Source organism: Balaenoptera ricei, chromosome 15 (genome assembly GCF_028023285.1).
Source record: "Balaenoptera ricei isolate mBalRic1 chromosome 15, mBalRic1.hap2, whole genome shotgun sequence".
In the NCBI taxonomy this organism is placed as follows: domain Eukaryota; kingdom Metazoa; phylum Chordata; class Mammalia; order Artiodactyla; family Balaenopteridae; genus Balaenoptera; species Balaenoptera ricei.
The window spans coordinates 5,702,115-5,725,566 of record NC_082653.1 but is presented as its reverse complement, the minus strand read 5'-3'; the positions used below and the strand labels follow the sequence as shown (position 1 = coordinate 5,725,566).

At 50.9% G+C, this 23,452-nt stretch overlaps 1 protein-coding gene across 1 annotated transcript in view; it reads right to left on the bottom strand.

The window, feature by feature from the left end:
• BMP7 (bone morphogenetic protein 7) overlaps positions 1 to 21,074 on the bottom strand; it is an 89,653-nt gene extending 68,579 nt beyond the window's left edge. The window contains exon 1 of the mRNA XM_059897564.1: positions 20,133 to 21,074. Within this exon, the coding sequence (XP_059753547.1) occupies positions 20,133 to 20,550 (418 nt within the window). The 5' untranslated portion in view covers positions 20,551 to 21,074. The remainder of the gene's footprint in view (positions 1 to 20,132) is intronic.
• Between the last annotated feature and the right edge of the window lie 2,378 nt (positions 21,075 to 23,452).

Below are 23,452 nucleotides of genomic sequence, written 5' to 3'. Positions count from 1 at the left end.
CAGTGCACTGGTTTCTGACAGCAGCATGACGACATAAAGAGCTTATCGCAAACCAGGGTCCAAATCCGTGTTCTCAGAGAGACGGGGAGGTTCTTCCTCAAAAACAGGTTCCCAGTGTGAGAAATTCCATGGAAGTTGGGAGAACTTAATCCCGGAGCTGTGGGAGAGGCCTGGGACGGACGCTGGTGGCCCCTGGGCTCTCGGTTCCATCTGTAAAACAGGAATGACGACCCCTGCCCCGGTCACAGGGCCACCTGGGAGTTTGTCACTTGCTGAGTGACAGTCAGGCTGGGTAATCATCAGACCCAGCAAGTTCAGGGGCTCTGCTTCAGGCCCACCCGGCGCCGAGACCCCGTCCCCTCGGCTGAGCCGGGCCGTTCACTCCCTCCCAGCCGCCCCTCCCTGTTCATTTCCTTCCAGGGGCTTAAGGAAGTGATTGATTGGCCCGTTGACCTGTTTATTAACCATCTTCTTTTCTAGGTTTTAACTCCCGGAGTAAGACCTGAGAGAAGGCAGGTACAGAACGTAAGAGGCTTAAACGTGGAGCCAGGCTCGGGGGGGGGGGGGGGGGGGCAGTCCCGGCCCTGCCACCCACGGGGCGCTTGGGCAAGTTACTCCTCATCTGTCAAATGGGAGGATGATGAGAATAACACTGACTTCCCTGGGTCGGTGTAGGATTAAAACAGACCAGGGATCCTCAAGCTTCGGCGTGTTCCAGAATCACCGGGCAGCCTGTTAAAACACAGACCACTGGACCGACTCCCAGTATTTGTAACATGGGAGATCTGGGGTGGGGCCCAAGAACTTGCACTTCTAACAGGTTGTCAGGAGATGCCGATGCCGCCGGTCCAGGGATTCCACTTTGAGAACCGCCAGAATACAGCCCGGCCGTGGAGTCCTTGGTGCGCAGAAAAGTCTTGAACGATGTCAGCTCTGATTATTTTGTTGTTCTCCACTGTTCCATCCACCATACTCACTTGCCTGGCACTTGGCAGGTTCTCAAGTATCTCAGTGAACAATCTTTGGAAACTTTCCCCACGGGTTCCCTTAGGAGGGCAGAAAAGCCCCTCTCGGTCTCACTCAGCTCTAGAAGCAGCAGAGAATTGGGGTTGAGATGGGGCCCTACGGCCTGGGTTCAGACTCGGACTCTGCCAATCACCAGCAGTGACTCAGGACAAGTTAACCCATCTCTGGGAGGCTTAGCTTCCCCTTCAATAAAATGGGGACATGAAGAGGTCCCCAGTTATGGGGCCATCATGAGAATTCAAGAAGACAGAGGCCAGCGATCATGGGACATGACAAGGACAAGCGCCGGACCAGAGCAGGCCCTGGGGGCGGCCGGGGGTGGGAGAGGCAGTGCGGCAGCCCACGTGCCCCTCCCCAGGACAGAAGGGTGCCTGCTCAGACCTTCCCCCAAAGCAGCCAGAGACTTCTGGGTCAGCTGGGCAGGCACAGCTGGTTTAAGGTATTTTAGAAGCAAATCAAATCAAATGAGAATTTATAATCCTTCCTGAGGTCTGGGTTCCATCAACCTCAACTCATTAGGCCAGAGCAGTGCAGGTGCAGCTAAGGAAGAGATTGTTCTGCGTTTCCTTCATGCTGGACTCCCATCTCCCTTTCACAATAAGAGTCTTCTCTAAACCCCACACTTGGAGCAAAACACTCATCACAGACGCATCAGCGTCCACTTCTGCAAATAGGACTGTAAAGAGATGTGCAGAAGCCGCCCCGGAGGCTTGCAGGGGGAGTCTGGTGGAAACCAGCAAACTTCAAGACCCTCATTCATTTCACGCTCACATTGCAACACACTGAACTTGACTTCCCAAGCTGAACTATCAAAACACCCTTAAAACTGCATTTTTGTCCCTTGAACCTATTTCTGGTAAGTGAAGGAGAATCCGAGGTCAAACCAAACAATGGTTCTGAAATTACAGTTTGGATTCTCTGTTGAATGTAACCGGCAGAGCGGCAAACAGATTTCCAAAGTGAGTCTCCTCTGGTTTACGTGAAACAGGTCTAAATGGGGTCATCCTTCCAAATAATTGGAAATGATTGGTAGTGATTTAAGGGAACACTTGTACAATTAAATGGATAAAGTTTTAAAACAGGCAGCACTAGACTATGGCATTAGAAGACAGGATGGCAGTCGCCCTTGGGTGAGGCTGTGAGGGGGCTTCTGGCAGCTGGTCACCTTCTGTTTCTTGATCTGGGCACTGGTACCTGGGTGTGTTCACTTTGTGGCAATTCCTAACTGTCCTAGATTCGTGCACTGTTCTGTACACAAGTTAAACTTCAATAAACAGTTTTATTAACAATACGTATTGGCTGGCTTTATCCATCTCCAGTTGTACTCAAGAAGTATCTGTCACCATAGTCCCCCTATGATAAGAGGTACAATTTCATACCAGCTGTTTGGGGAAAAGATACTAACATCTTTATCAATTTTAAGACATCTTGGTTTCAGAAGCATCAATAATCAAAGAAATGGGATATTATGCCTAAAGCACCTAATTGGGAAACGTGTATGTGGCATCCTACTGCCCTGACCTATGACCCTCCCTGTTTATTCACCTGCTCCAAACCCATCCTTCAAGCCTGAGGAGCAGCTCGGGATCAAGTTTAAGAGGGAGGGCTCAGTAACTGGACCTCCAAATTCAAATACACTTTCTGGGCCAGCTACTTACTTCTCTGTGCTCAGTTTTCCCATCTCTAAAATAAGGAGGATAGTAATAGCTCCCACCTGAAACAGCTGTTATGAGAATTAAATTAGTAATATAGGTAAAGAGGATAAAGGGTACTTAGCACATAGTAAGCCCTTCACAAATATTAGCTGCAAAGATTATTATTATTTTTATGGCTAGCTTAGCAACAGATCGTATACACACCCCCAACTCCCCAACCCAGCCATAAGGGGCCAAAGGCTGACTCTCAGAAACCTTATTTATGTAGCATGATCTACCTTCCAGACCCAACCGATTCATGAGTGAACATGTAATTCAAGCTAAGAGTCCCTCCCGAGGAATTTTATTTGGGTGCAGTAGCTCAACCAAGTCATCAAGAACTCAAGTTTCTTCCGTCTTTTTGCTCTGCCATCGCCTGCACATTGATGTTCAGTCCTTAAGCTTATTGCCTAATGGTCACAAGATGGCTGCCATGGCGCCAAACATCACATCTTCACAGAACAACATTCAAGGTAAGAAAAGGGAGAAAAGTATAGACAGTTCTGTTCATCTGTCACTCATCAGGAAGCAAAATATTTTTCAGAACCATCTCCCACCCCTTTCTATTCCCAGCAGATTTCCTCTGGTGCCTCACTGGTTAGAACACCATCCCATGTCCATTCCATCCTGCTAGGGAAGCTGGTAAGGCAAGTATGTGGCTAGCCAGAGAGCTGTGACTACAAGTTGCTGTGGGTGGCCATCTTTCTCCCAATAGGCAGGGTAGCAGACGAATCCAGTGGGGCAGAGAGGTCAGAGGGAAGCTATTCAGTGAGGGACATGGAGAGAATAACCCCTGGACTCTCTAAGGACATTCTAGTTGCTGTTATGTCCTTTCCCAGGTCTTGGGGATGCATCAATTTCCTATTTTTTCTCCTTAAACTAGTTTGAATATATTTTCTTGCCTGCAACCAAAAACTTCTGTTACATATAATTTTGTTCACACCAAACACACACTGCACAGAAACAACACCTGAAAACACCTTCTACCTCCTTTTCCACTGATGATCTCTTCCAACCAGTGGGCCTAGGGATATACCCAGACCCTCTCACATCGGTCTCTCTTGGAAACAAGCAGAAGTAACCCATGTGCCCAGAAACCACTTACTGGAAAAAGTTCTTACAGGCTTTCAGGGTACAAACAAGGTTCTACCAGGATAGCAGGGCTTCCGTCCAAGTAGCTCTCCACCCTTGGCTCACCAACAATGACACAGATTCTTAACATGCCTTGAGTATCTTGATCTGTTCATCCTCTACCCAGAGGGAAACAGGAGCCACCTGTCCCACAAGCAGAACTCAGACCAAGCCCCACCTGGCCTCTGTTTTCTTCCAGGGGACAATGATTCTGACCTTTTCAGATCATTTCCAAGAAGTATTGCCACTTGTCTAAGGAGATGGTGATAAAATAAATATAGTTTTCAGCACGCAACTGGCTGTTGGCCAGAATCCCACGCAGTCTTCAAAGTCAGGGCGAGAGGTGTACCTACTCACAGGTTCGAGTTTAAAGAGAAACTGAAGTCTCTCCATGGGCTGCAGAGAGTCTGGTTGAATTAATGCCAACATGCAACCCAACTTCTGCATATATTCACTGTGGCACACTATTATTTGGAGACTTTGGAAACTAGCTTAGGGTCCCCATTTATCTGGGCACAGTGAAGAGTTGAGTCAAATCACATGTGCAGATAACTTCTGTAAATCCAACTATACACCACATACGCAACAACGACAAAAAGGGAGAAACAACTTAGGTTATTTGAATGTGGCTACGTAACAAACACTTCCAATGCACTTTCCTTCCCCAGCTTTCCCTCCTACTGTGTGGGCCAGAAGCCAGTTTCATTCCTTTCCATCCTTCCTTGTAGCAAGATCTGGCCTTGTGAACCAGTTTGGGCCAGGGGACTTACAGAGAAGTCTTCTAGGGCATGTCTAGGAAGCCAGGAGACAGATAAGCAAGGAGAGCTCTTTGGACCCTTTCCCTTTCTCTTGCCTTGAACGTGAGGTTATATGAAGATGTGATGTCTGGGGCTGTAGCAGCCATCCTGTAACCGTGAGGTAACAGACATAATAAGGCATTTGAGGATGGTGAAGGCAAGGGGGAAAGTTCGTGGATACCTGGATGATATTGCTGAGCTGCTACCTCAAACTTGGAATGACTTCATAGAAGACGTGCTGTTATGGGAGATATTGACATGTTTCTAATGCTGAAGCCACTGTTAGGCAGGTATACTGTGACTTAGAACAAGTCCTAAATGAGACATCATTCCTCTCCACAGAAACAAGGAGCAGGCTTTGGGAGGTATATATCTTACAGCACTTCCTGTTCATGAGAGTGGTTCTAGTTTTTAAAAGTAAGTATTTTGGGGGACTTCCTGGCGATCCAGTGGTTAAGAATCCGCCTTCCAATACAGGGGACGCGGGTTCGATCCCTGGTCGGGGAACTAAGAGCCCGCATGCCGCGGGGCAACTAAGCCCGCGAGCCCCAACAAAAGATCCCGTGTGCTGCAACCAAGACTCAATGCAGCCAATAAATAAATAAATAAATAAATAAATAAATAAATAAATATTTTTTTTTTTTTTTTTAGAAAGATATTTTGGTATAATATGGCACTAAACTTAAGCCAACTGTTTCATCTCATGGGCCATGGAAGAAGTGGCAAACTACCCCAATGCTGGTAGAACAAGCAGGGACTTGTACAGAGTGTGTCTATCTCCAACATGGCAGCTTCCTAAGGGATTCCAAGGGTAATTTTCACTCTGCCCAATTTCTGTCTGACCCACTGCCCCCACAAAGGGGCAAATGCAGCATCACACTGTTCTTAAAATGTCCAGGCCTCGTCAAAATCTATAATGGGAGTTGAATAAATAACATAAATACGATTTTTCAAATGTGAAGCTACTTAGGAAAATGCAGGGTCTTAAATGTGAGGACCCAAGTTGGACCTGGAGAGGAACTTACAGGCGTCCCCAATGAGGACGAATCAGGATATCAGGCCATAGCCACGTTTACAGAAGGACCTAAAAGAGATTCTGCAGCCAGACTGGGCTCCAAAGGCAGTACCAGGAGCAGCCCCTGCTTACTGAGAGATGGCTGCCATCATCCCATTTAATCCCAGCTGCCCTGGGCCCTAAGCCACACCATATGAGAGGGGAACTGCTATGAACTAAATTGGGTCCCCCAAATTCATGTGTTGAACCCCAGCCTCCAACAGGATGGTATTAGGAGGCGGGGTCTTTGGGAGGTGGTCAGGTGTAGATGAGGTCATGAAGGGATGGGATTCGTGCCCTTATAAAAAGAGGAAGAGACTTGAGCCCTCTCCCCATCATGTGAGGACACAGCAAGAGAGCAGCCGTCTGCAAGCCAGAGAGAACAGAACCCAGCCATGCACGCACCCTGATCTCGGACCTCCAGCCTCCAAAACTACGAGAAATAAACGTCTGATGTTTCCGCTACCCAGGAAATGGTATTTTGTTATGGGAGCCCAAGCTGACTAAGACAGAAGCTGGGTCCCAGAGCACTTGAATGCCTTCAGTCACCTGCATGAGGTCACACACCAGTGACCTGGGACTCAAAGCCAGACAGACCTGCTGTCCCCAAAGCTGGGTAAATGACCTGTCACCCCTGAGTCCCAGTTTCCTCACACATAAGAATAAATGTGGAAATCGTGCTATTTGAAGAATGACCGGCATGGGTGGGTCCTCACTTCAGGTGGAGGTCAGTTGCTCATGTCAAAAAATGTCGGACACAGGAAACGCTACTAAGTCTGACATAAACAGAATTCAGAAAAAAAAAAAAAAGAGAGAGAGAAAAGGGTACAATTTTACTGTGAAATTTTTATTATTCATTTTTTTAAAGAGTAGGCCAGCCCATAGACAAGTGTCTAAATCTGAGGGGTTGTCTGTGCCCTAAGCTGGTGGACATACGGGCTAGTCCTGATGATCTGGTGTTTCCTTAAACCTCTGCATCGATAAACACAGATTATAATCAGCAAGAGGTAACTTTCTAGTCTAACAGGACTTGTAATAACAAAAGCAGCTTCCTGGTTTGCCTCGTGCCCAGTCAACTGAGGCCAGCTTCCAGCCTCATCACGGGGCATCCCGGCTAAGGGAGGACCACCCCGACACAAATCCTGCAGCGCTCAGTTGGTGGGACACGTGCCCACGCCGCTCCCATCCCCAGAAGGTGCCGGGCGGTGCATCCCACTGCCCTACATGCCAGGGGGAGCTGCACGGAGGACCTGCACAGGCAGGCCACCCCCAGAGTGGTCCGAGTTTTGGCCAGGCAAGTGACAGCATTGCTGCCAGCCACTAACGTTACGTATGGGGCACCAGCTGCCATGGGGGCACCACGCTCAGCTCTCCTCCCGCCACCGCGGAGGGGACGGATCCTCACAGCAGCCCAGGTGGCAGGCGCCAACACGAACCCAGAGGAGGAAATGGGGACCCAGAGTTTCATAACCTGCCCAAGGTCACAGAGCTAACAAGTAGCAGAGGTGGGATTTAGGCTCAGGTCCGACCCCAGAGCCAGTCTTAACTACCACCTGAGACGTTTTAGGACAATTTTTTTAAAAAGAGAACATGGGACGGGGCTGCTGGGATGAAGCGAATTTAGGAAAAGCTGTGCAGTCTACCTGATCACTTTGGTGGGAATTTGTGACGCACGACCCACATGAAAGATGCCAGGAAGTCTTCAGAGGAGCAATCTGTTTAACTAAGAGTTTGTTCAAACTCAGAGGAGGCCCTCCGACATCCGGGAAGGGAGAGGGTTGTCTATGTGTCACTGGACGTCTGCAGAGGACAGAGGGGTCAGATAAAACTCAGACTTTTTTACTATTTACCCTTCCCCAGGTAGAGGGTATAGGCAGTCTAAAGCAGGAGTCAGCAAACTTCCACAGCAGGCCAGATAATAAATATTCTAGGCTTTGGAGACCCCACCGTCTCTGTTGCAACCACTCAACTCTGTGGATGGAGCATGAAGCAGCCACAGACAAGACGCAAACAAAACGAGTTCCGATAAAGCTTTATAGACACTGGAGTCTGAATTTCATCTCATTTTCACATCATGGAATATTCTTCTTTTATCACCCTTTTTGAAAAATGTAAAAGCCATTCCGGCTCACAGTCTGCACAAAAATCAGCGGGTCTCCCTGCTTTATTTATTATAGCTCTGAGCCGCAGTGAGAAATGGAAAATGCAGCTTCCTTGCTCACCGCCCCTCCCCCCAGCAAGTTACCTGCTGGAGGGGAACAAGGTAAGAGAGAGGTTTGCCCTATTTCCTCCTGAGAAGCTGGCGGAGGGAAATAAAGAGAGACCAGTTCTAAGTGTGTGTTTAATAAGTTTTTAGTATCATCGGGCAAAAGGTGCTGTAAAAATATTTTGGTTCCCGGGAGACGATGCCTGCCCTTGAGAGATTTGACCTCCTTTTCATCTCCAGGCTGTTTCAAATCCAGGCAGAGCTGGGTCCCCAGGAGAGGGCTCACGTTTTGATTGCACTCTGTCTTCCTTTCAACCGGAAAACGATCCATCCATCCGAAAATGCCGCTTTCCCCGCTCACGGCCATGGGCCAATGGGTTTGAAGCAAAGGCTCCCAAGTCAGTTTCCAAGTTGGAGGAAAGTTGCCCTAAACCAGTGGTTCCCCACCAGGGGCTCCTTTGCCCCTCAGGGCACATCTGGCTATGTCTGGAGACACTGTGGTTGTCAAACTGGAGGCCACTCCTGGCCGCGCATGCGTGGAGCTCAGGAATGCTCCTTAACATTCTGCAGCGCACGGGATGCCCCCCAGCGGAGAAGAGTCGGGCTGAAAATGTCACCAGCGCTGCGGCTGGGAAACCCTGCTCTACACCGACCTGAAGAGGCCACTTCCAAGTTCCTAGGGTGTTTGAGGCACATGAGACCCAGAGGTTTCTGGATCTCCTCTCCCATCCCCCCGCACCCCCCCCCCCCACCAGTATATTAAGACAATTAGGAGCTCCGGGTTTGAGTAGGTATAAGGCAAGTGGCTTCATTTACTGTTTCCTCCTAAAGGAAATGACCAACCAGCGCCTCCACCCTATAAACGTTTACTAGCCCTGGAAGGTTCTGAGGCCCCACTGCCATTTTTAAGGGCTTCTCCCTCAACAAATGTTAGGTCAAGTGAGTCAGAAAACGGAACCTGAGAAGGGGGAAGAGGGTGGGGGGACATTTCACAAAGTTCAAGACCAAGAGGAAAACTGAAAGACCTAAAACGACCCCCTACCCTCTCTTTCTTGCTTATAAACGGAGGACTGCTTTACACGGGGTATCTCGTGAACCAAGGCAGAGAGAGTTTTAAAGGTCTCGGGACACTGCCACGTGGGGTTTTCATTTGCTGGCTGAGGCCCCGTCATGTTAATGGGTCTGTGGATTGATGAGTTATTGGCCTTTGGGGCATGATACCCTGAATACACTCTAAGACGGGCTCCCTGGGGCCACACCACCAAGAGCCACCTCAGGGCTGAGCTTCCGGCCAAGACTCTCTTGTCTCCAGGAGGAGAGATTTCTGATTCGTTGGTGCTCAGAAAAATGAAATCACAAAGAAGAATGCAGAGGAAAATGTAACTAATATCCAGGTACCCACAACTAAGAATTTGCAGGAGTTAATATCACGGTTGCTTCCTGTTTTTCCCATAAACTTTTTATTTTAGAATAACTTTATAGAAAAGTGGCAAAGACAGTATAAAGTTCCCGTGGACCCTCACCCAGCTTCCCCCAAGGTTCACATCTTCCATAACCGTGGGACACTTGTCAAAAATAAGAATTTAATATCGATGTGTTACTATTAACCAGACTCCTGATTTTTTTCAGATTGCGCCAGTTTTTCCACTATTGTCCTTGTTCTGTTCCAAGATCCAGTCCAGGATACCACACTGCACTTCCGAATGGTTTCTTATTATTAAAATAAAGGAAACTTGACCAGAACAGTTGGAATTTATTTAAAATTTCTCCCCAATCCCATCCCTTGCCTGCCTCCCCAAAGGCGGTTGCTGTGAGTCCTACCGCCGTGTTTGCATAGTGTTACCACACATATATGAGCCCACAAACGATACACAGTATTATCTGGTGCTCTTGTGTGTGTCTGTTTTGACACAACGACAAACGCTTACACCCTAAACATCCTCCTACAACTGGCTTTCTCCCTCTTGACATTCTGTTTGAGTCTAAGGTGATACATAAAAAAGAAATTCCTGCATTCCCTTCTGGTTTATTACACATTTATAAATAAATTTATTACAAATTTATTTCTCCAATCCCCTGCTCATGGACATTTAGGCTGGTGGTGACTTGATGCCATTACAAACAATATGCAATATTTATTCCAGTACATATGGTAAAAACCACCTCCATGATCTTTTCAATACAGCGTCTTGAGGTATCGCTATTAAAATACCAGTCCCTAGCTGCCTCTGGAATTTTCCCATCAAGTGGGTGCGGGGTGCATGCAGGAGCCCCAGTACATGGGCACTCGGGGCCCTTTGCCCTGTCGATAATTCTTAAGCCATAGAGACAGAGCAGAGGGGAGTTTCCACAAGCAGGATGGATAATGAAGGGGAAGGCGTGAGCTGCTTATCTTTATCTTCCTCTTCAGAGCACAGAACCACAAAGTCAAGGTCAAGGGCTTGGAGGCTGTTCTGGTGGTCTCATCACCACTGCCCTTGTGCCCCGTCTCCCCCATTCACACACCTCCACGGGGCCAGGAGGAAGAGTGAATGGGTTTACATTCAGCAAGAGCTGGTTTCAAATGCCAACCCCACCGCTTCCGAGCTCTGCAAGTTCGGGGCCCTTCAGTCCCTTCCTCCTTAAAACGGGAATGATACGACTTGCTTTGCAGAACCTGAGAGAATTAAATAAGGAGCCTGATAAGGGAGGCTGTTATAAATCCATTAGTGCTACAGAAAGATCACAACCCTCCCACGTTATCACTATGATTTATTTCAGCGATGCATTTAGATAATGAAGGAGTCTCTGAATTCAGTTTCTAGGTTCAGCCTTGCAAGATCCTGCCTGGACGAGGAAGTGCCTCTGAAGCCCAGGAAGAAAAAGCAAAACTTCATGACAAGACAGTCACCCGCACAGCCCAGACAAACACCGGCTAGGGCAAGAGCCTCTTGAGCTGGGACCAGAGTCAGGCTCCTTAATTCTCTGGGTAGTGAACCCGAGTGCAGCTGAAGCGTGCTTTTGCTGAAAGACAAGTCCTAAAGAGGCGAGTCATTTTACAAGTGGGAATGGAGAGAAGTGGTTATTCTTGTTGAACCACGTGAATACCTCAGTGATCAGGAAGATTCTAGAAACACTGGTCTCCAAAATGGGGTGCAAGCACTTAGGGGAGGCAAGAGGGATCCACTGGGACATGGGGCGGGAAATATAATCACAACTAAGTAAATTTCAAGAACTGATGGACGTCAGGGAAGATGGGAATTTACTAGCTGAGCTTCAACAAACATCTCTGCATAACTGACGGATGAGACTGAAAAACACAGACCTTGTTTTCAGTAACGCAGCCAACAATTCACCTGTTCTATTTCCATCGTTTTACCCCGTGAGAGAGCCTTCGCCTACGACAGTGTGGTCGTCATGAGTGCCACTTCCCAGGCTCTATCTGGTGCTCCCCTTTCCAAGCTTGGGGGGGGACTGTCATCTCCTGCCGCCTTGGGTCAGGTCTGACCACGTGACAGGCTGTGACCAATGAAATGCAGGCAGAAGCGCCCGTGTAGCTTCCTGCTGGAAAGATGAAAAGCCCGTGCACAAGCCGCACTGTCTTTCCCTTTGGGACCATAACTGGTGACATTCAAGAGGGCGGCAGCTCCATCGGCCTGGAGATCTGAATACCCTCCCGCCCGGCCAATGTGCAGAGGCCCCTGCCAACCCACGATGCAGCCATAACAAAAGAACAACAAAGCTCTGTGGTTTCAAGCTACCGAGATCGTGGGGTTCTTTGTGAACTCTTGATGCTGACGAGACGAAGGAAAAAATAATCAAAATTTAGGGCCAGACCTTTCGCTCGCTGACCCCAAACTGTTGAACCACGAGCTGTGAAAGATCAGATTCCATCACACTGAAAATCTTAGGGATAGCAAAATTACATTTGTCTTGCTAATGAATTAAACTTGTAATCTTTGCATTAATTACTAATGATGCATGAGTTAAAAGGTGTATTAATGAACATCAGAATTTTGTATTTTTTTTATCTTTAGTGCCTCCTACTTAAACTTCTATTTTAGTCTTTGTTTTATAAAGTGCACACCATCCTAAAACAGCAGTAGTTATACGATCTATTTCTGTTTAGGGTGTGTACTCGAAGATTTCCTAGCGGGGATGCAAGATCAAAAACACTTGAAAAGGGCTTCCCTGGTGGCGCAGTGGTTGAGAATCTGCCTGCCAAGGCAGGGGACACGGGTTTGAGCCCTGGTCTGGGAGGATCCCACATGCCGCGGAGCAACTGGGCCCGTGAGCCACAATTACTCAGCCTGCGCATCTGGAGCCTGTGCTCCATAACAAGAGAGGCCGCGATAGTGAGAGGCCCACGCACCGCGATGAAGAGTGGCCCCCGCTTGCCGCAACTGGAGAAAGCCCTCGCACAGAAACGAAGGCCCAACACACCCATAAATAAATAAATAAATACATAAAAAAACAAACAAACAAAAAACACTTGAAGACACTGCCGTGTAACATCCTCACCCCCTTCACGCACGCAAGCTGCCAATGTCTGAGTACCTTCTGTGCCATGAGAATTCTGCAAGGCAGTGCTAGAGCGGGACGGGGAGAATGTGTGAGAAAACAGTCAAGAAGAAAGTCCTTTATCAAAGGCCAAAACACAAGCCATCGAAACCACAGAATAACCCGCCTGCCTTTGAGTGCACTGTTAAATTGCTGGGCGGATGAGCGCTGGGACCATTCTAGGTGGATGGTCATGCTAACTGCTTGGATTCTTTTTTTTTCTTCAAACTACATGAAGGCAAGAGAGAGGCTGGCATTACAAGACGGTACAGGTCTAACTCCAATGTTTAAAAACATGCAAGTCCGCAGTTTTGGAAACAGTGCAAGTTTTTATTCACAGCCAAATTTAATTAAGCCAGACAACAGAAGAGTGAAACTTGAAAGCTACTCTGGGGAGATAAAGATGTGAAAGAATAACACGTGACCTCAAAGACGTGGGAACCTTAATAGTCGCTAAGTCAGAGTTTTCTAACCGTACAGAAAGAGCTGAAGAGAATTTATGGGAAACCTTGTGTGAGAAAGCCCACCCCGAGACTCAGGCCCCGGAGACCTTCACCATCCTCTGGTCTCCAGAGGCTTCTAAAGGCACTGAATCCACTTGGGACTTTGTTATCCCAACCCCAGCTGGGAGAGCAGGGGTGGGGGGGGGGCAGTCTTGCACCTGCTCCCGTAAAAAGTGGGGAAGTTGTGCTGGTCTGTTAATGAATGCTTTGAGCTTGTCACTCCCTTGAAGGAAAAGACAATTTGTACTTTGACCACCTTCCAGGAAGGGGTGGGAAGAAATATGTCAGTAATGCGAGTTTTTGAAATTAAAAGTTTTTATTTTGGAATAATTTTCGATTCAGAGAAAAGTTGCAAGGATAGTACAGAGAGTTCCTGTACACCCCTCACACAAGTTTTAGGTTCCCTAGTAGGAAAGTTTTTAAATAGCCATAGATGCTTAAAATCGAGAGAAAGTCAGCATTAGACTCTACTTATCCTCAAATAAATTTGGTGTGCTCAAATTTCACTGATCTCTGAAGAGGAGGAAAATGCATGTGTCGGGGGTGGGGGGGGAATACACATATATACAAAGATATACATCTTTGGGGCCATTTTCTTCACATCTCTAAAACGACATGGGTGGCTTAATCTTGGTACTTTAAGATCAAGTACTTAAAAACGGAAATTTGGACTATTATACCAAAGTGAATAGTGATCTGGCCACCAAAATACAAACAAGGCTTACCATTTATTGTGCACCTACTTGGTGCCCGACCCTACCCATGAGAGATATGATTTTGTCTTCATGAGGGTCTGTGGAGGAAGGGATTCTTAACCAGATTTCTAAAACGAAGAGACAAACTCAGAGACATTAAGTAACTTGTTCAAGGTCACACAGCTAATAGGCAACCATAGTGGAAACAGACACATGGGTTGAAGCTGGGTCTAAAGAGAATCAGTGTGGATGCCATTCCGTTCTCTCTTGCCAAGTCACACCCTCTGCTGTCACCGAGGACTTCCGTTACACGGCAGTGAAGCCCCCCAACCCCCCACTCCATATATCACCCAGAATTAGCTGCAAAGTGTCAGGAAACTTGGCCAGGCAGCCCCAAGCATCAGCGAGGGCTGGAAGCCTTCACCGTGAAGCCCTTTATAGAAAGCCGCAGTTGGCAGCCCCTGCTCCTGCATGGGAACAAATTAACATTGGCATTCCAAACACAGGAAAGGAAGGAAATTGGAAACACAGTTTATACTTGGCCAGCTCTTTGAAATACTGTACCATGCTACCGACATCAATTAATGAAAAGCAGGGTTGTGCTGAGAGGCCCTGGTTTGCAAATGCATTAACACACGTTAAACATGTTTGTACAGGAACCGGATTATAAGCACCCTGGCTCCAAAACAATAAAGCAATTTACCCTAAAACTGGTGCTCTTGGAGTTGTCATTAATTCAATCCACTCCACGCGGATCAGCAAAGGCTTTTCTCGGCTCCCAGCAATGCCTCCCGACACAAATGTTGAAAGGACGGCATCGCACATGCTACTCTGAGTTTCACATAAGTAAGTGTCAAGCTTCATGCACTGCTAATATGCCCCCAAATCATAAACACTCCACTTTGGAGAGCGGGGGAATCACACAGCGGCAGCCCTGGTATTCATCGGTACTGCCATTTCACATCGGGTTAGAGCAATTTTTCCCCGCAGAAGGTTAACTGGGAAATATCTGTTCCATATTAAGAAATACCAAGTCACATTTTTTGTCAAATATTATTTGTCAAATGCCATTTGCTGCAAAACCCAGATTTCAAGTGCAGCTGAACACACAGCTAATACCGAACGGTTCACATAATAGCTGTGGTTGTACATGGGATCATTTGCAGTGAAAGCACCCCCCTTCCTCTATAAACTGTTTCAGGAATTGGAAAGAAAAGCATCTGAAGCTCTGGAATAAATAAAGTACTGTGCCTTGAGCTGCCCAGTACAAAGGACCCAGCATGCTGGGAGAACAGACGCAAAACAACCAAAAAGGCAACTGCCGCTTCGCTTCACAATTTTGTAAGAATGCTTAAAAGGTTTTACATCATGGGGGTGAATCGCAACATATCTGGCTTGCAAAGACAGAGTCGGCTAGTTTCTCGAAAGACCAGCCTCTTCACGCACTGCACCCACCGGTACAGGCACCTGCGACCCACATCCTGGGTCCAGGCGACAAACATCACTGAGGTGGTCGCCCTGCTCCCTCGCCCAGGTGACATCACCCCACGACTCCACACTGATCCGGGATCCATCAAATCGGAGCACTTTGGGTGTGCAAAGCTAAATGTGTTATCATTTTTACCACAAATTAACAGTTTCTATGTAAATATTGGTATTTCCTCACCCCACGAAGGCGAGAGGAGGCAAAATGGCACCGGCGCATTTGATTTAAACTAATTAAAAGCAGAGGGTCATGCAATTCAGCGTATTGATTTTACCAGTGGGACTTAAATCTTTTATAATAAGTGTACACAGCTGCAGCGCTCTCCCACCGCCACGTTTTACAGGCTAATCCGTGCATTCCTTCTGACAATAACGTGACAGGTCCCACACATCCCTGCCTGTGCCCTAACCCCGGTGACACTGCCAGAGTGCATTAAAGCAGAGGCCGGCCAAAAAGCAGCCGTGCCGACAGCCCCCAGCTAGGCCTGAAGAGTGATCGCCAAAGAATGAACGTGGCCAGCCACTTGGTGCAAAGGGCTGTCCATTCAAAACAGTCAGCTGGTGAAATGGATGGGCAGGCTGGGGAAGGGTGGAGACTGGGGGAGTGTTAGGACACTCTGATTCTTGCAATGGGCCAAATATGACCTTACCCAATAGGGAAAAAAAAAAGATACTAAAGCGATAGGGGTGATCAATCAACTTAGATGAGGTTCTCCCTGGAATGAAGTCATCATCGTCTCCGAGCTCAGTGGACACGTGATATTTGCTCACATCGCAGGCACGCTGGTGGTCAAGGGTTCGCGGGCCAGCTGTGTTTATCTCGGCAGAGGCTTGACAGGCTAAGACGCTACGGAAGGCCCCGACCCGAAGCTCGCAGGAGCTGCATCTCAGAAGCTGTTTCCTCTCTCTGTGCGTTCAGAGAAGCCCCCCCCCCCCCGCCGCTTCGCTTACCTAGGCCTCCTCCCTTACCCCTTCAAGGGCCACCCCACAACCAAGTGACAACTCTGGAATAAACACCAAAACCGGCCACGCGAGCTGGCATCCAGGCTTCGGCCTTAACCTGCTCTGATTCCAGAAGGGAAATACAAAGACCCCCCCCCCAAAGTTCAAATCTGGGTCACATATATCCTTGGGGGGAGGGGGGAGAAGATCTTTGATTTATATAAGCAGGAAAACGAGGTTTAAAAGAAGTGATGTTGAAAGGGTTACTAAAAACACAGCTGTTGGTGCACTCCTATAGCGAAGACACTCTGCAGAAAGAGAGAAAGAAAGAAAGAAGGAGGGAAGGCTGTGTGACATCTATATTAACCTCTGGCCGCTCACCAGTGAGGGCCGGCACTCCAGCGCTGGAATGTGGGGCAGCCCCTTCCAAATTTTAACACAAGCCGGGTTACAGCTGCGAGCGCCTGCAGCCCGTGCTCCCTCGGCAAGCACTCCCTGAAGGAAATTTTTAAACTGTAACAGAATCTTTTTCTAATACTCTACAGTGGTAGGGCCTGTTCTGAAGGGGCAAAAGGAGATATCTTAATGCCAAACACTTGTCAACAAAAAGGATCGCCAGATGGTATAAAATAAAAGTAAAACTGAACGGCCTTCTCCCCACTCCTCGGCTACATTAACAAAAGCCACTTTTAGACACTGAGCCCAATAAGGATAGGTTTCCAACTTCCCCTTTTTTTAATTTAGCTTCAAAGATTAAACAAATTTGGTTCCTTCAGAACCTGGACCAGAGATAAATGTGTATCGCAACACCCCCAGTGCCAGGGGGCTTCTTGAGAAGATCCCAAAAGGAGCTGCTGGATTTCTCCAAAGAAAGAAGCGGGGGAGGGAGGGCAGCTATCTTCGGGATTCAGTCTGCAGAACTCACATTGCCTGGGGACAGTTTAAGAGAGGGTAGCCTGTTTTGAATTCCAAACTTAAGTCTGCACAGAGGAGTTGGGGGCTTGTTAATCCAAACCAGTTTACAAATCTTGCCATTGAACTTAAGAGGCCCAGCCTGGGAAGATGTGAGTCTCCCTCCGGCAGCTCAGCTAGCATTACAGGGGCTTTATTGTACAGGCTGGTCTTTGTCACAAGGTGCGGTCTGAGGCCCTCATTCTCAGCACCTGGTTTTGTCATAAATTCTCCTCTAGTTCCCTCTCTAGTTTAGATCCCACTCAGCCTGGCAAAAAGCTTGAATTCTGAGGAGAACGACTTAGAGGAACAAAAACCAGTTTGGCTGCAGACGGAAGAATAAACGCACCAGCTCTGCAAAAGCCTTCAGACTTCAGGCCGAAGTCCCCCAGAGCACTGCAGGACAGCAGCGGTATGCAACGAGGGAGGAGGGGGTGGTGGAAGGAGGAGGGGGGCTTTGAGGGGAGGAGAGGGTGGTGGAGAAAGTCAGTCTCCCTTCAAGGTCTCCCCCAGGTCCCCTGCAAGGTAACAAGTAATAGCTGCGTATGAGCAAACGATGTTTTTCTCACTCTTAGTAAAGTGTGAGACTAAACGCACCTTTAGAAAACTTTGTATGTTACAGGTCAGTATGATCTGCAATCCAAGGAAAAATCGTGTGCTTTTTCTCAGCTTCCAAGCAGGTCTCCTACATGCCCCCTCCAACCCCACAGCCCCTCCTGTGGCAAAATCCCAGAACCCCACAAAATGGAAGGGACAGGCGGTTTATTCCCATGCTGCTGCCAAGCAGAAATTAAAGGGCAACCTTAGAAACATCTACAGGAAGAGTCTTGCCCAACTGCGGTCCAGGTCTTCACCCAACTAATTACCGAGAAAGTTTTAGGGACTGAGAAAGAAAGAAAACAAGGTCAGTGCACTCTGTTAAAAGCCACTCTGCCATCTAATTTGGAGTGATGCTCCAGAAAGCAAGACCTGAGAAAGTCAGGACTGTCCCACAAAGCCCAAAGCCAGCCTGGCTGATTAAGAGGCTCAGACAAGCCGGTCTTTGTCCTTTCAAGATGAAAGAAATGGGACTAACGGGTTGAAAGGTGTGTGTACAGCCAGAGGAGGAAAACCACCCAGCTGTGGTCTTCCCAAACAAGTCCCAGCTTGCTCCCCCCTACCAAGGGGCAGCAAACAGCCCTGCCCAAGTGTCCCAGAGGTGCCCGGTTGGCAACCTGGTCCTTTTCTGGCATGGGAGGAGCCCGGGTCTGGCCACGCGGTTGGTCCGTAAGCAGCAGGGTGCTTTTTGCACTGCGTTTGCAGAGCCCTCCACAGAAGCCAGGGCTTACAAATACCTTTTTAATGACCTCAGCCAGGCTCTGAAGGCCGCCACTGGGACCTGCTGGCATTCACTGGGAGTCACAGGTATCCAACAGAACAGAAGATACCATAAATCCCCAGCCAGAGAAAGGGCCCTGGTTAACCCCTGGCTTCAGGATGGATACAGAGCTCTGCTTTAATTAATTTATTTATATGTACGTATTTGGGATTTTTCTTTAGCTTCTAGTATAGGTCACAGATACACATTGAAAAAAAAATCATACACAAAACTGCAGACAATGAAAAATCAGGCCCCAGCTCCCAAATCCCTAAGGCCCCAACCCCAGTTCTGCCCTGCCCCCATAAAATCTATTTCCAATCCATGGCGTCTTCCTCCAGTGGGAAAGCATGATATACAAGCACGTATGTAACCTCACTGATCTGCACCTTGCTTTTTTCCACCCCATACATCTTGGAGATTGTTCTAAATCAGGACATATGGAGCTGTCTCATTCTAACAGGCTGCCTAGTATAATTTAAACTTTCTTGAAGTCATTTTGGCATCTAAACCTCCCACCCTTTGCTCGCTGAAACTCGTTTCACTATTTGATTTTGGGCTATTATTAAGGACAGACAATGGCGCCCCGGGAACTCCAGGGACCTTATCTGGCGCGGGAAGCATTAAGGTTGATCCGCGCTTCCCGGCGCCCTCCATCCACGCCCCAGGTGCCCCGCGGGGGGCTTCTGGATCATTATTTCCCTGTTGACACAGCGCCGGTGGGCGTGAGTTTGCTGTCTTGACTTCGTTCGTATTTTCGCAGCAAGTGACACTTGTAGAATGAAAGCGGCTCGGGAAACAGCGCTATCGGGGCGTGTTATCTCAGAAACCAAATATTTGATCATGAGCCCTATAGCGCGCAGTCGGGGGTTAGTTTGAGCAAGTCTGGTGAACGTGCACAGATGGAGCGAGAGCACCACCCCCGCCGCAGCGCCAGCCTCCGATCCCCGGGGCCGTCGCGACTCCAGTCGGAAGCCGGGTCCCCTAGCCTACCCCGGCGGCGTCTGCTGGAAGATCCCTCGCCACCCAATCGCCAGAAGCCGTGGTTTGCGCGCCACACGTGATAAACGCTGAAAATGGATTCTGCCAGTCCGGGACCTATCATTAAACATTTAAAATAGAAAGGTCGCAATGGCAACGTTTTTTTCCCCAGCTCCAGCCAGGAGAGCTGAGAGCGAGAGGGGCGCCCAGCGGTCAGGAAAGGGGCCCCGAGGCGCTCGGGGCGCGCAGCACGCTACGGCGGGCGCACCGCGAGGGGACAGGTAGGGCTTGCCAGGGCGGGGAATGGAGCGCAACGCCCGCGATGCCAGGGCCAGGCAGGGCAGAGAGGGGCTCAGAAAGGGCGGGAAGTCAGCTTCGCGGAGCAGGGCCCTTTAAATCCAGGTAGCGCGGGCCGAGCCGGACGGGCACAGCTCACATGACCGAGCCCCGCGCTTTGAACTGAGCCGCGGCCCGCCCGGCGCCTCCCGCCCCAGAGGTGCAGTCGCCGACTTAACCCAGAGAGGGCTTCAGACCGCTCCTTACTTCCCCTGAACTCCCACAGGCCAGATGAGCCCGGCTCGCCCTACCTGGGGCGCGCGCAGCTTGGGGTCCACTAAGGCAGGGGGGTGGGAGACCCTCGGCCAGGCACTGCCGTTCTGAAAACCACCGGGAGTGGAAAGATGGGCGGGCTGGATGTAAGACGCGGCGCCCTCCCTGTCCCAAAGCGACTCCTGGCCAAGACGCGCACCCCTCCCTCCCGCCTTCACTCACCGAGGTTGACGAAGCTCATGACCATGTCGGCGTCGGTGAGAAAGTGGCTGTCTTGCAGGCTGGCCAGAGGGGGGCCTTGGGTACTGAAGACGGCCTTGTAGGGGTAGGAGAAGCCCTGGCCGTCGGGCCCGCCGCCCTCCTCCACCGCCATGGCATTGTACAGGTCCAGCATGAACATGGGCGCCGAGTTGTGCTTGCCCTGGAGGTGGGGACGCGGGCGATGGGGCAAGCCCAAGATGGAGAGGATCTCGCGCTGCATCTCCCGCCGCTCCTGGCTGCGGAGGCGCCGGTGGATGAAGCTTGAGTGCACCTCGTTGTCCAGGCTGAAGTCGGCCAGGGCGGAGCGCAGCAGGAACAGGGGCGCCCAGAGCGCCACGAAGCTGTGGGGCGCCGCGGCGCGCAGCGAGCGCACGTGCATCGCGCCGGCTCTACGCGCGACCCGGGCTCCGGGCACCCGGCACCGGGGCCCGCGCCGCCCCAGGTGACGGAGGGGGGCAGGCGGCCGTCCACGCCGCTCGGTCACTTGCTGTAGACGGGCCCCTCTGCGCCCGCGCCGGACATGGCCCCTCCCCGGCCGTCTGCGCTCTGCCCGGACCCCCGCCCCCGGCTCGGCGCTGGCCCCGGGGCCCCTCGCCCCGCACTCGCCCGGGCGCACCGCGGGCTTGGAAGCCGGCTCGAGCGAGCGAGAGCGCGAGCAGAGAGGCGGGCGCGGGTGGGAGGAGCAGCCAGCAAACCTAGGAGCCGGGAGAGCGAGCGCCGGGGTGGCAGCGAGGCGGCGGGCGAGCGGGCGCTCCTTCCTCCGGCTCCTCTCGCGCTCTTGCTCTTGGGCGGCGGGGACCCACCCTCTTCCGAACTCCGGCGCCCAGAAGAGGGGCCCCAGGTCGCTCTCCCAGCCCTGCGCGCCCTTGATCGCACGAGAGGCCGCCTCGGGAGCCCCAGAGTGGTACGCGCTGGGGCCTGGGAGGAGGAGGGGGAGGAGGAGGATGGGCTTCCAAGGGCCCCTCCCGCGTCGGCGGCCTCCCACCTGCCCTCGGCCCCGCCCTCCCCCCAGCGGCGCCCAATGGGTTCATTCATTCCTTCTAGTGCGCTCTGCAAATATTTACCAAGTGCCCACAGGGTGCCCAGCGCCGGGCCGGGCGCCGCGGGGATGCGGAGAGAGGAATCCGAGCCGGCCCTGCTTTCTCCGCACTCGTAGTCCGGACAGGGAAGGAGGCCTGAGCGGGACCCGTGCGATTTGCGCTGCGGTAGAACAAGCTGGGGGAGTGTGGAGGAAGCGCGGCGAGAAGAGAAGGCTTCCTGGCGGAGGTGACACCCGAGCCCCTCTCGCCTTTTGCCCCCCCCCCCTTACTCCAGACACGCGGATCCCTCCCCGAACTTGTCGCCAGCTTGTTCTTGCACTTGCCAGTCCTTCTGCCTGGAACTCTCTCCCCGCCCAGTCTCCCTCCCCACCCCTGCCATCTGGCCAACCCTCCACCTCCAGGTGCCACTCAGGTGCCACTTCCTCCCAGACCATCGGAGATAAGGTCCCTTCCCCTCCTCATCCCCACGCACACCTGTTCTATTTTCTTTAACTCCTCCTCCCACCGTCTGGAATTACTGTTTGAGTTATTCGTGCCTTCTTTATTGTCTTGCCTTCCCACTAGAAACAGAGCTCCCTGGGGGCCGAGGTGGGACTCTCTCAGATGTCCTTGAGCCCAGGGCCTGGTAGCCACTGCGGCTGCACAGTCATTATTTGTTGAAGGACTGAAATTGTGTGAGCTGGAGAATTCCTCCCCACCTCCTTTCCTTTGGGGCCCAACCACTCCTCAGCCTGAGACCAGATATCCCGGACCGGCACTGCCCTTTTTTTTTTTTTAATATTTATTTATTTTTTAATTTATCTATTTATTTTGGTTGCGCCGGGTCTTAGTTGCAGCATGCAGGATCTTTAGTTGTGGCGTGCGGACTTTAGTTGCGGCATGCGAACTCTCAGTTGCGGCATGCAAGCGGTTGCGGAATCTAGTTCCCCGACCAGGAATCAAACCCGGGCCCCCTGCATTGGGAGCGTGGAGTCTTACCCACTGGACCACTAGGGAAGTCCCCCGGTCACTGTCTGACCTTCTCCACCAGCCCCTGCCTGGCCACACCTGACGAGCACACAGTGGCCTTGCATCCAGTTCACCTCTGAGTGTCTGTGCCCGAGACCTCACCAGATGCTCCTGGCCTCCTTTCTTCCCTCCCCTCATTCATTCATCCCACGAATGACACTGAGCTGCCCACTTGGGGCCCAGCTCACACTGGGCATGGCACACAGGCGCCCCAGACAACTCAGAACCCGCTGTGGGACCTTGAGTGAACTACAGCTCTTCAGAGCCTCAGTTCCACTGTAAAACTGGGAGCAAAATAACACTTGACTCAGAGTGGCAGTGAGGACCATGACCAAGTTCAGTCTTGCCTCCTCCTTTTCCTGCCCCGAGGAGGCAAACTCGCAAACCAGGGGTTGCCAGATGATGGGCTAGATGAAGGGTGACCAGAGGGAGTTTGGGATGAAAGGTGAAGGGCTGAGTTTGGGGACAGGGGTGTCCTTTGGGGGGAGGGGTCTGGCTAAGCCTCACTTGGGGGAGGCAGAAGCTCCAGGGCTGGTAAAGAGGAACCTGGTCTTCTGGAGTTTTCTGCAGCATAGGTGGTTCTGCCATACAGCCTTTTGGGGGCTTCTGGACAAGATGGCAGCTTGAGGGTCCACAAGGGTAGAGACAGGAGAGGCCAGGGGCCAGGTGAGAAGAGAAATGCAAGGCTGTGGGTCCTAGCCATTCCAATCACATCCTGGCCCCGTTACACAGGCTCCAGGCTGTGAGGTGGAGCAGGTCCTGGGCCCTCTGGCCCAGGGCTGGGCCTCTGCCCACCTGTCAATCAAGGCACTGTGAAAGCCCCCTCCACCTGCCTTCTTCCACTGACGCCTTCCTTCAACAAAGGTTTGTTGAGCACTTCCTGGGTGTCACGCAGGGTGGGCTCCACGGGCTTGTGACCCGGTAGGTGCCCAGGCCCCCACGCTCACACCTGGCTTAATGCTCTGCTATTGCCACATTGCAGCTCTTCGTGATCTACAAATAAAGGGTCCCCGCTTTCATTTTGCATTGGGCCCATCCCAGTGCCAGCACAGTGCTGGGCTGGAGGGGACAGGAGAGAGTGAGCTCGCCCAGCGGCCTCCACCACGAAGCTGGCTTTCAGGCCGGGGGAGACAAAGCGGGAAGCTGATACGTGGTTTAGGGGTGGGAGGGGAGGCCGTGCTCAGCCATCGGTTCTCTCAGGCCGGATGCAGTGCGCTCATCTGCTGGAGCCCG